A 12643-nucleotide genomic window follows, 5' to 3' on the forward strand; every position below is an offset into this window, starting at 1 on the left:
CCAAATGATGAGCAAAACTCCTGATCTAGATCCCATTGTGTTGGATGATATTGATCCAACATCAAAATGGGTGGAGACTGAAGAACCTGTGTTTGAGGTTGATTTTGATATCGACATGGCTTTAGCAGGGGTTGAAGCAGATTATGTGGTGGCATCAGAACCATGATCAGTAGCGGCATCAAGGAAAGGCAAAGAACCAATGGAAGGCACTAGTCATGCAGGTCGACAAACTCGTGCTTCCATTAGGTCCACTTCTATTGTCATTGGTGGCATTGACACTGAGGTTGCAGATCAGGCTGAGGCGTCTTCAGACTCTGAACCAGATGATGTCTGTAGCTCCTAATGATGATCCTGTGTCTAGTAGTGGTTATGAACTTGATGATTGATCATGTGTACACTGTAGGCTTGTAGTAGGCCAACGGCCTCATAGCTTACAACATTGTTTTTAGACTTTATAGGCCATTTAGAGCCTCATTTCTTATGTATTTTGCTATTTTGTCGATGATATGTATTGCACTCGGTGCCATTTTGATATATTCACCTTTACATGGTATATAAATGAGCAAACTTTGCATATTTTGTCTCTATTGGCTTGGAATCATGGTTTTACATCTTAAAAATAGTTTTGTTTCATTAAAAATTAATTATTTAATGTATTTTTTAAAACCGGTTCGTTTAGACCAAACCAATCCCGGTTAGACCGGTTCCGGTTGGTAAACCAGTTCATTAGGTGGACCGGTCCGGTCACCGGTTCCGGTTTTAAAAACATTGTTCTTGAAACAATGAAGAATCTCATTAAGCACTTGTTACAAACTCAGAGGGTCTACTAAAACTCATGAGAGACCAATGACATGTATAATTAATAGCCATAAAATCTGTGGAGCACAAGTACAAGGAAGAACAACATGGATTGGATCCATCAAGGATTGGCTTTACTTCACTTGGTATCCATTCATAAGCAGTTAGTAATAATTAATATAATGGTTGCATGCGTAAAGTTGCACTTCCACATATATATGACTAACCATCATGTCTCTATGATTTTTATGCATCTTATTTGTAATCGTGGCATACCACAGTGTCCTTGATCATCAAATAGTTGAACAGATAGACAAGAAGTCAACTATTGTACAACATTGTTTATTATTCATGGTTATAGTCGAGGGTAGTGGTTACAAACACAATTTGTCATGTCATTTTGCCATTTTGGACCCTAAGTCTTGCACATCACAATTGTTAAAACATCTCAAGATGGACACGGGGATAGGTTTCATAATCACCTCCCAACCATTGACAACTACTTTTTGTGCAAGTGTCACCCCCTCGCTTCAAACCCATCCAATATTTAGGCCAGGGATTCCATAAGTTATCCCACCTCCACCCTGCTGAAAATACAATGTTTCCAAAGGTAAGTTCTTCTTGTCCTTCCTCCACCCTCCAGTATATGTGGGACTCCAAATATATGTATCCCCACCCACAGTCGGTAAGAGATTCCAAGGATGTATATATATCCACCCAATGATCAGCAAGGGACTCCATAGATCAATGTCTCCACCCTTTGATCAAAAAGGGACTCCAAAGATCAATGCTTCCACCCTTTAGACATCAAGGATTCTAGGGACATAATTCTCCACCCTAACTTTGCTCAAGGATTCCAAAGTCTTGTCCCCACCCTGAACTTGCCAATGTTGATTCATAGAACAGTTTATCAATGAGTTTTGAACCCCACGAGATTAAGACAATCTCTTATTAAGAAAGATTTTAAGGACCTTTCTTCTCAAAGATGGTTACTATAGGCAATTTCCAACACATGAATCCGACAGGCCTATCAAGGAGGGTTTCCAGAGATGGATTTTGTACACCCTTGGTCTAGGTGCTTGCGAGTAGAAATGCATATGTGCTCTGTTTGTAATGAGATTAACAATAAAATCAGTTAGTCGAGTGTGGACTCAGGCTGAAACTAATTGTATTTTGAATTGTCTTCTGGCTTAAAACTGTTGGTATGACCCTAGCCCTTAACATGAGATTATTTAGTCCCCACATTAACAGAAATGCAAACAAGGAGGGATTGTAAACACATAGTTATTCGTAACAATGACTGTAGGCACATAAAAATTCTCACAGCAAAATAATTTTAAATGCAAAATCCTCACATTCGGTATTCAGCAAAGAAAATGAAAAATGTGAGGGTTTATTAACATAAAATTGTCCATAAGTTCTGGCACTAACCTGTGATACTACAGGATCAGTTGTATCCTTTCTGATGTTGTTTCAGCAAGGCCAGACCTGTTCTTATGCAACCAATAATGCTAACTTCTTCCTTGCATTATCCAAGCTTTTTGTCTCCCTGGTCATGCTCTCTTCCTTGTCCTTCCTTCTCTTGCCCACACACTCTCCTTTCTTTTCTTCCTCTTCGAAATTCCCTCCCCTGCACTCTCCTTGTTCTCCAAAATTTTCGGTTAGGGTCAACCCTAACTGATTCATAACTATCATCATAGACTCGCAGTGGAGGAAATTAAATCTTTTGTTAACCTTGGGTACATAATGAATTCATGCATTCATTTTCTCATTAGTCACACAATCATAAATGTCCCATTGTCCATATATAAATCATGTATGACAAATGCATCCATCCTCTTAATGAAAGGCATATAACACTAACTCTATAAATAAATATAATTCTTTTATATTTATCGACCATTACCCACCATGCATACAAACCTTGCGTTCATAAGTGAAATACCATGTTTACTAACTTTTATGGCACAAAATGATCACATGACCACACTAACCAGTAAGAAAATGTACGTGCAAGGGAACTAGGGTTATTACAGGTTCATAAGTGAAATAGCATGTTTACTAACTTTTATGGCACAAAATGATCACATGACCACACTAACCAGTAAGAAAATGTACGTGCAAGGGAACTAGGGTTATTACAGAATCGACAAATAAAGTGTAAAGAGAGAAGACACACAGACAAAACAGAGCAAGAATCCCACTGTCCTCCAAGAATTGGAGAGACTAGAGATGCCACCCGTTATATTGCAAAATCCTTGTGATTTCACGCAGTAGAAGCAGGATAAATCAGACGGAAGATAATTGTCAAAAAGTAGAAGCAGGATAAATCAGACGGAAGATAATTGTCAAAAGAAAATATATAATCAAAGTAATGAGCTTACCTGTAAATACCGCCATCCTTGTTCCGTAAACCATGACCAAATGAATACTTTTGATATTTTGATTTAGAGATGGCTCACTGACATTCTCAACGTGGGTTGGCGAGTCTGCACTGTCTGCTTATGCATTATTGATGGTTTTCGCCTATCATATTCTCCTCTCATAAGCTTTCAAAAGAAGTACACCATTAAACTACAGATTGTTAAGCTCTTTCCTATATCCAATGCATGAACCTCCTACTTCTGCAGTATCCCCAATGCTCCCTGAGTTTCCTAATCGGTTACTCAAGGCAATTAAGGGAAAACTCAATCAACCAAGAGAGCTGAACTTTGCCCAATCAGACAAGAAACCACACTTTGTCACAGAGGCCACAAGAGGACTGTCTATGCTCTATACTGATCAATTTAATGGAGGAAAAGACGGCAATGTATACGAGAAAAGCTGCATTGATCCAAAATAGTGTTATGAAGCTTGGCAATTCTTAAACAGAAATTCCATTCCCAGTAAACATCCTTGACAACACAACCTTCTGAATGTGTGTGACATGGGTGCCCCCCCCCCACCAAAAAAGAAAGACAGAACATCCTTGTATTGCAAATCAAGCAAAACTATAACAACTTGACCATCTGTAGTTCCTTCAACAAGTTGAGGTTAAACTCAAAACCCAAATTTGTAAATTATGAAGAAAAACTGCACACTTTCAATACAGTATCATGAAGCCTAGGTAGGCATAAACAAAAATTCCATTCTCAATAACAACATAACATTATAAACCCATACAAAATGACACGGGTGCCACGAAGAAGATGATCCATGTATCACAAATCAAGCAAAACTATCACAACTTTCCCCTGAGACCATCTGCAATTCTGAAATTTTCTCCTATACCATCGTAACGTCAAAATCTGAAAACAGCTCTACTTTCTTCAGACTTATCAACAGATTATTGTAACTCCTATTAAAATGACCAAACCCACACCCACATGGGACATTAAACACTGCAATAAACTCATCAAAGATTTTAGCCCTGGTTAATAAAACAATCAGCATATACAAAACCATTGAATTCTGACATTGATTTACCAAATAATGAACAGTTACCAACACTGAATCCTTACCCTTTTCCATCACAAGACGCTGAAGCAAAGTTTGGGCATAAGCCCACATTCTATTTCTGCTCATGGTATCAACTGTAATACAATACGATTCAACAATGTGTTGAAACCTTAGCTGTTTTCCTACCCATAGCAAAAACTCCAGAGAAACTCGTGGTTCGTCCCAATATCTTAACAGCACTGTGACGACTCCGGAGGCTGTCAATATACATATTCCGCGTAATATCACGGTCATGGCAGAAAAACAAATTTTAATTTTATTATTCAGAGATCGAACTGAGAATGGTCCTAAGTTGGTCCTAAGTTCAGATATTAACGTTCCTAACTTGTATTTAGGTTGGATTTTGACAACATAAAAAGGCCCAGCAGTGCTTTAGAAAACCCATAAAACTCTCGGTATAAGTTGCCAAGAGATGACCAAATTTAATAACCCTCGTTCCAAAAAGTGTTTGGCCCCGTTGCCAAAATAATATATACCAATCGAATCCCAATACGAGGGAAATACTTTGAGCCACATGGCATATAATTGTCTATTTTCTCTGAAATGCTTTAACATGTAGCATGTGCTATATAATTATGGTATGCATTGTTCTCTTCACAATCCTAGGAAGGGCACCACACCATGATGGTGACGGTGGAGTGCAGATGCTGCAGGAAATTTTGAGTCAAAGCTTTAAAACAAGGGATGGTCAAAACTTATTTTAATGAAATAATCGTTTGTCAATGATTTCAAATATATTAGAATTATTCGCCTCTCGGTATGCTGCAATTTTTTTTAAAATCAATCATAAAATCCAATTTGGCGTGTTGCAATTGGCCTTGACGCAAGTGTTTTCATAAGTAAATGGATAAATGATTGTGTTCACCCACTTAAGTCTGGTAGTGCTGTAAATCTTGTCTATGATTGGTGTCAGTCAAGGAAAGAAAAAACTGTGTAACAACTTTTTTTCAATAAGAAAAACATGTACTGATTTGTCTCCTCTAGTGAAATAGCATGTATTACATGATTATTATAACTATAACAGTCACAATGGATTGAAGTATCCCATCTTTTTTTGAAGATTCAACCATGTGCGCGTTCAAAAAAGAGCCACTGAACTCAAAATGTGCATTGTATGCAATATGCATGTATGAATTGGTGAGATTCAACTAATCATCAATGAATAGTTGAGAGCCTGTCAAGCAGAAGATTGAAGGTCTGGTTTCTGTCAATAATACTCAACCTCACATATGTTTGGGGTGCACCAAAATGCCTCCCACTGCGTGTGATGATTCCATTGCTCTTCAATAGCTTCTCACAATCTCCATCCTCCTTTCCTTCACATTTTAGCCATGCAAAAGCTGCATTGATACAGAAGGCCAGAGTAAGAGTAATTAGTCCATTTTGCCAAGAATTTTCATTTCAACCATTTACAATAGAGACGTCAACTCAGTTCCACCATCCATGTTTTCTTTAACAAATTTTTCATTTCTTCTTTACAATACAAGTCTTTATGTTCATGTTTATATAATCAGTCTCATTTTCAAAATATTTACATCCATTCCTCTCTGTTTCTAAATCCCTTAGTTTATTAGATAGATAAGAAATAGTATTTCTTTGTCTTTAAAGCATGACATTAGATAGGTGGTGTCAATTTCTACAATTAACTTACCTCACAGATTGAGAAATCAATGCCGAAGCATGGCTCAATTGTGTAGTCTCACACATCTAAGTTGCTGGATTGCATTACCACTGCTTTATTTCAAAGCCAAGAATCACTCATATTTTAAATTATACTTATTCCACTAATTGTCAGTTGAACTACATTCATTGATCTCAAATTGACTCTTCCTTCCCAAGCAACATTCTCTCAAAAGCTGACTTAAACTTATCATTTCAAATATGAGTCTTCAATCTCAATCAATTTCTTACTGCCTAAAATAAGTCTAGTGATATGGTAGTCTAGTTGTTTTTGGTCATGGAAGCAAATGATACTTACCTGGTTGAGGAGTGGTGTGGCGACCAAAGAAATTGCAAAATCTGGGCTCAAATACAGGCAAAGTGAAGCGGCGATTGAGGTTGACTACATCTCGAAGGCTATTCCATCTCTCTGACATTAAAGTAGACCCGTGGTGAAAGAATCTATGTTCTTGCTCTATGCTTGAATCTCCTTGTCTGTCAAATGTATTCTCATCTGCGTAACTACTGCTTACAGTGTGCAAAATTTGAGTGGCGCGCAGCTGTGAATCCTTCGAAACTCCAATGGTATTCAGCTCTATGTATTTTGTCATCTTTTTAGCCACTTCCAAATCTTTAACAATAGCCCACCTTCATCCAACAGTCAATGTAATCAAATTATCAAAACAACACTCCAGCCAAACAACTAAATCTAATAACATTACAAAACCCAAAGCAGTATTGCAAGTTCCTTCCCAAACTCGAATCAAAACCACTGTGAAAATATTATATTTCAGAGAACTAGTATAGAGACAGAATATGGTTGATTGATGCACAAAGGATCATATAACATGCACACACACAAAGATGTATTGCTGAGAAGAAATATTTTTTATTCAAAAGGAACTTTGAACATGGGTTTTAAACTTTTTAGCATAGCAATGCCCCAACCACACTTCGACGGACAGATCAACCCATTTGAAATATACATACCTTACATGACATGCAGAAGTACCGGTGAAACTCCAAGCCATTGAGCACACACATGGACACAAAAACAAGCATACACATACAGACCCACAGAAACAGAGTACAAGGTCTGCCAACATTCAAGTTACAAGTGAGAAAGAAGAGGTAGCACAGCAAATTGCATCTAATTGTAAAAGAATCAACATTACTTACCCAATGCGACTTCCTGCATGACCTGTACTTTTAGATACCGTGAACAGCATTAGATCCTGATCTGCAGGAGCAGTGATGGGGGTGTAATGTGGCCAGTAATAGGCTAAATCGTATATAACTGGTCCAGACCCTTTTACAACTGCTTCCCTGGTAAACCCATCAGGGTTGTTAGGGGAAGTTACCAACTCAATGTAGTAATCTTCATCTGAGGTCTGCTTGTACGCCCATGCATCACCACCCCATCTGTAGATCTCTGATTTCAAATAGTCTGTTACCACTGGATAAGACTGCAATGCATATTCAATGGTTAAATACAACTAGTAAAAAGACAAATAGAAACAATATAGCCAAAAATGACTTGGTAAGCTCTCAAATCCTGGCTTGCACAATAAGCATGAGCTTACCGAGTAGTAGGGTGCGGCAGAAATAATATTTGTTGGTGTGGAACGACCTGGGGGTGATAGTGCATACAGTGCAGCTTGAAAGAGCTGCGTTGCACCTGTGCCTACCACAATATGGCGGCCTTTTGTTACGGCATTTCCTACAAGACTGTGCAGAGATCTGATCTCTTTTGCTAATTCTGGCTCTAAAAACCAGCATACATTTCCCACATCTGAAAAGTAGCTCATCCGCTGCCAACCCATAATCACAGTCGTACTCTTTTGGCCGGTGTTGATCCAAAATGATTCAAACATTGTCGGGTCTCCACTGCATTGCATTCAATGCCCCCAATTTATCACTTAGAATTCTTTAGAAGAAACAACAGGAAGAATTCAACGCACATGTGTATCTATCAAATTCCAAAACGAGCAGTCGACAGGATTTTGAATACAAGAAATCATACAGACTAATGGGCTATATTTGCAAATTTTGAGCTTAAAACATAGGTTTGTTTTACTGGGTTGAATCACTCAAACTAGTTTTGAAAGCATAGGGCCCATCAAACCTTCACCCTTGTAAACGCGCGTGTTCTTATAGCTCTACAATTAGAACTTACGCGTAGAAAAAACAAAATGGTGATTACTTTCGAAGTAAACAGAGACTTTTAATGAATGTACCTTTTTGACAATCGATATCCAAATGGCCCGACAAAGAATCCCTGTATTTTTATGCTTTCTACCGCCAATAGTCCGTTTAAAATTTTCTTAAAATGAAGACCTAGAAGCTCTGCAAATTGCCATTTTCACTTAAAAATTGAAACAAGTACAGAAGGGACTAAGAAAACTTACTGGTCAACGTTGAGGACGCAGTCGGAGACAAGAGTGGAACAGTTTCGGCCTGTGAAGCAAGCGTGGCATTTACAGAAACCACCACTTAAAGCTGGCACAGAAGGAGAATTACTGACATAGTAGCCATTGCCAGAGCATGTTGCGTGACCTCCTTCAGTAGCAACTGAAATATTTTGCCTCAGATCATTTACTGCACATGCTGTGTTTGCTTTGTCTTCTTCTTGTGGAGGCACACATAAGTTGTTATTAACCAATGATTTTCCTTTTCCCCACAAGCTTCTGGGTATTGTAATGGGATGGTAGTTTTTCTCATATAACAAAATAGTGAGAAGACAGACATTCACTGCCATGGAAAGACATATTAAGTATTTGCTATTCATACTGTCTGGCATTGGCATTAAAGAGAAGGGAAAGTAACCCTTATTTTCCTGATGCTGCTGCTGCTGCTGCTTTTCCTTCTTTTACTAAATGGTTCATGTTGAGCTTATGTCTGCTTCTAAGCTTTGGGGGTGCCATGTATTCTGAATCTGAATCTCAAAGCTATGGTCGACCCATACTTCTACCTAGCCTTCACCTCAGAGAGAACGAGGGAATGATGTTCAGCATTGTGGTAAGAGAAGCAACAAAATACACTAAGTGTCCAATGTAAACCCCATTTACATTACATATTCCTGCATGTTTCCCTCCAGCCTGTTTTCACTTTGTTGACCATGATGATGCTGAATGCGTTCTCTCATTCCATTGATTCTCGGACGATCTTCTATTGCCGCAAAACCTGCATTGTTTTCCCTTTATTTGTGCCCATTAAGGTGGAAATTATGACACTGACATACTCAAGCCATTCACACAAAGCACGTTGAGACCATACACGAAAAGAAAGTCTAAATAAAGCGATGCTCAGAATCAGACTTAAAAAAGCCATGCTCAGGACTAGACTCGACTCTGCCTGAGTGAGTGTTTGCATGTCAAGGGTTTGGGAAAGTCCGGGTTGCATGCCAAATGTTTAGAGAATATTTGAGGAAAGTCCAGGTTACATATATTTGGGGAAAGTCCAGGTTGCATGCCAATTGCACTAAATATTCATTTAAGCTTTAGCATCTGCGACTGTAAAAATAGCCAACCGATATTTAATAAACATTGATTTGACTTCGATTCTGACAGTACCCAATACATCCAGCCATTACTTGAACGCTCCGTAAGATTTTCAGATTTCTTGAAATGAGTAAAACTGTGTCATAGATCGAATCTCAGAGTCATAGGTGAGTTGGCCAATCGCAAGTACGCGGTACAATTTTACATTCATACGCTTTGGACTGTTGTTATTTAATGCCATTTATCTTCGGGCGAACTAAAACCAAAACCTAGTTCAACGAGAACAAGGATATAATATTGTTAATACTGTTCCGTTTACAGGATTATATTTCGCCGAGTATTTTATTTTTCGGCTTGGAATGGATTTGCAGTGAGATAGTTGTCTTCTTTGTGTATTTTCGAAATATGGTCGATCGTTTAAGGCAGGTATGATTTTCACAATTACACGCATATATTTATAGAATAGGTCAATGATATAGTATGCTAATAATAATAAAAGTTGTTTATGTTTGGTTAAGAGTTTATTTTTTTGAGATGTAAGGAAATATGTTAAAAGCACAAAATCTAGAGGCAATGTCTTTTTTATAAATTACTAGCAAGGTAATTTTAGGTGGTGTGGTTTTCCTTAAATAACAGTGATGAGTAAGCTTATAATAAGTAAGCTTACTTTCCTAAATAACACTCTAATTAAGATAGACAGTAAAATAATATTAGGATGATTTTTTTCGAGATATAACACTTGATAAAGATTTTCTATATAATTTAATTGGTTCATAACTTTGCAGATTTTGAAATCTTTCTAATATTTCAAATATTTGAGAATTTTGTCATTATATGCCCTTGAGCATTTTTGTAGAGCATTTGGGATACAAGTCAATACTAGCAAGACAAAAATAATGATTTTCTCTAATAAAATGAAGTAAAGCCAGCATATGTTCTTCTTTCAAGGCAACATTCTTGAAGAAGTAAATGAGTACAAGTACCTCGGGATTGATTTTAACAACAAACTTAATTGGGATGACTACAAAAAGAAGAGAATTTTAGGAGGGTGGAAAGCATTATATGCTCTTCAAAACAAATGTAGAGAGACAAAGCTATGGGATTGGAAAACGATTAAAGTGCTTTTTGGACTCCTAGTTTGTCCAAAAAGATTTGAGCAAATGGGATTGGAAAACAATTGTTATGGTGCGGCTCATAAGATATCTAAAAAGAATTGAGCAAATGGAACTAGGTAGATGGCCTAATGTTATCTTCAATGAAGGCATGAGTGAAAGAAGGGAAACTTGGATGAAAGAAAACTACACATGGATGCAAAAATATAATATCTACCTCAATGTCTATCCCACAAATAGCAAGGAGCTAAAGAATTTTGTTACAGATAAGTTTTGTAAATGGGTATGGGGAAAATAGTTGGGTAGAAAGAAGAAGTACTACATTGAGGAATTCAACCCTATGTGTGATCTACAACAAAAAGAGTTCATTGGAGCTAGCATTATGTGGAGGGCAAAGGTTCTTATTGCTCAATTAAGAACCAACTCGCATCAACTTTGGTGTGAAACGGGATGGTGGAAAAGGCCTAAAGAAGCTTGGGAAGAACGGGTGTGTACATTTTGCACATCTAGAGCAGTGGAATCAAAAAAACATTTCATTTTGGAATGTGATGCATTCAAAGACATCAGAGAAAGTTATGGGAATATGTTAGCATCAGTTTCTTGGCATTGTCTTTTCAGCAAGGGGATTGTTGGAAGGTTGGGCCAGCTCATCATCAATTTGAATAAGAAAAAGATTGAATTGCAAAAGGCAAAAAGCAAGGAACTAATGGTCTCATAGACTATTTTTAGTCTTGTGGATGTTAAAATATCATTTCATTTCATTATATTGTATATCTCAATTTCATGTTTAACCATAAAAGAATTAAACATCTTTATTTATTTAAATATTTTAACTATAATAAATATTTTGTTTTAAATTATTTTATTTATATATAAATAGAGTTAATATATAAATATTTTATTTGACATAAATATTAAAATACATTTTAATTATTTGGTTTGAAATATTTATTTCATTATTAATCATTTTTAAAGGTTTAGTCTAACTTATATACGAAATAGCCTTCTTCACCAAAATTCACTAAAATCTGACAATATAATATCAAGTTTTTTTTGTTGTTTAAAATACATTTTTGAATGCATAAATGGATTCAGCGCCTTCAAAACCCAAGGGCACTCGAATTATGCACATTAAACAATTTAAACTCAAGTTTTTTAAAATCTTTGTAGGATTTTGATTAAAATTAACCATAAAAAATGTGGTGAAAAAGGTCATTTCGTTTATAAGTTAAACTACGCTCTTTTTAAATGTTACATATCAAATCCATATTTTTTTGTTAAGCTTTATAGATCCTTCTTTTTCATTATAATATATGCAAGCAGGTTACAACCACTTACCCTAGTTAGGTGATCTCAACCTGCCCATTGGGAAACCATGTTCGTTGACCACCTAACCTCATTATATGTCATTTAGTAGCAAAAAATAGTTAGTCTATATGTCCAAGCTATAGATACTTGATTATCATGTCCACAACCATGAGTTGTCTTTCTATATATATAAACTACTGCAAAGTAGAAAGTAAATGCTATCTGCGTATAAACCTAAGCAAAAAAAACTATGACTTCATCCTTCTAGTTCTCCTAATCGGTTGAGGTCGAGGAACCTGGGGCCATGTCTTTCGTGTTGGATCCAGGCATCTTGGTCGACAAGAACGTGCTTGAGAAAAAAAAATTGATTTGGCCCAGACAGCCATCTTGTTTTTGCAATTGGGCTTGGATCTTTTGAAAGTCATGCTTGTAGTCTAGAAAGTCCTTAACGGCGGTCATCCAGATTTGTTCCATTGCCTTCCCTGAGAGGCATTTCAGCAGCCAATACAGGTGTAGAGTCTTTTTATATTGTGTTTCTCTGTCGCGAGTGTGTCTTGGATCAGGAACCAGGACCTTCCACTCTTCCACGTCCACTGCTATAGAAAATCATGTAGATTCACAAGCTCATGCAATGTACTAAAGCAAAAGACAAGAATCTACTTCTACTTTCAACCAGCGGAAGCCAATAGATCGATGAAAACAATATGAACAAGAAGAAGATAAATCAATGGCACATAACAAGGGAAAGTCACTGCTCAAAACCCCTCC

The 12643-nt window shown here is 37.0% G+C and overlaps 1 protein-coding gene across 1 annotated transcript; it reads right to left on the minus strand.

Moving 5' to 3' along the window:
- Positions 1-5216: 5216 nt before the first annotated feature.
- LOC149251506 (tryptophan aminotransferase-related protein 1-like) lies at positions 5217-9683 on the minus strand. The gene is made up of 5 exons (XM_089459470.1): positions 8364-9683; positions 7539-7842; positions 7135-7421; positions 6275-6603; positions 5217-5636 (listed from the first exon to the last, which is right to left on the minus strand). Exons 1-5 carry the CDS (start codon positions 8759-8761, stop codon positions 5452-5454), a joined length of 1503 nt encoding a protein of 500 aa, XP_089315596.1. The 5' UTR covers positions 8762-9683; the 3' UTR covers positions 5217-5451.
- Between the last annotated feature and the right edge of the window lie 2960 nt (positions 9684-12643).

The sequence above is a fragment of the Pinus tabuliformis genome, chromosome 7, assembly GCF_031772625.1.
Source record: "Pinus tabuliformis cultivar Carrire ecotype Pingquan chromosome 7, CPIR1, whole genome shotgun sequence".
NCBI lineage: Eukaryota > Viridiplantae > Streptophyta > Pinopsida > Pinales > Pinaceae > Pinus > Pinus tabuliformis.

Bases quoted from the DNA above. Each gene is read 5' to 3' on its own strand.
- LOC149251506 (XM_089459470.1), bottom strand. From the start codon at position 8,761: ATGCCAATGCCAGACAGTATGAATAGCAAATACTTAATATGTCTTTCC. The intron at 7,843-8,363 runs GTAAGTTTTCTT...AATGCAATGCAG, and splicing joins TGCGTCCTCAACGTTGACCA to TGGAGACCCGACAATGTTTG. The intron at 7,422-7,538 runs GTAAGCTCATGC...TATGCATTGCAG, and splicing joins CTGCCGCACCCTACTACTCG to TCTTATCCAGTGGTAACAGA.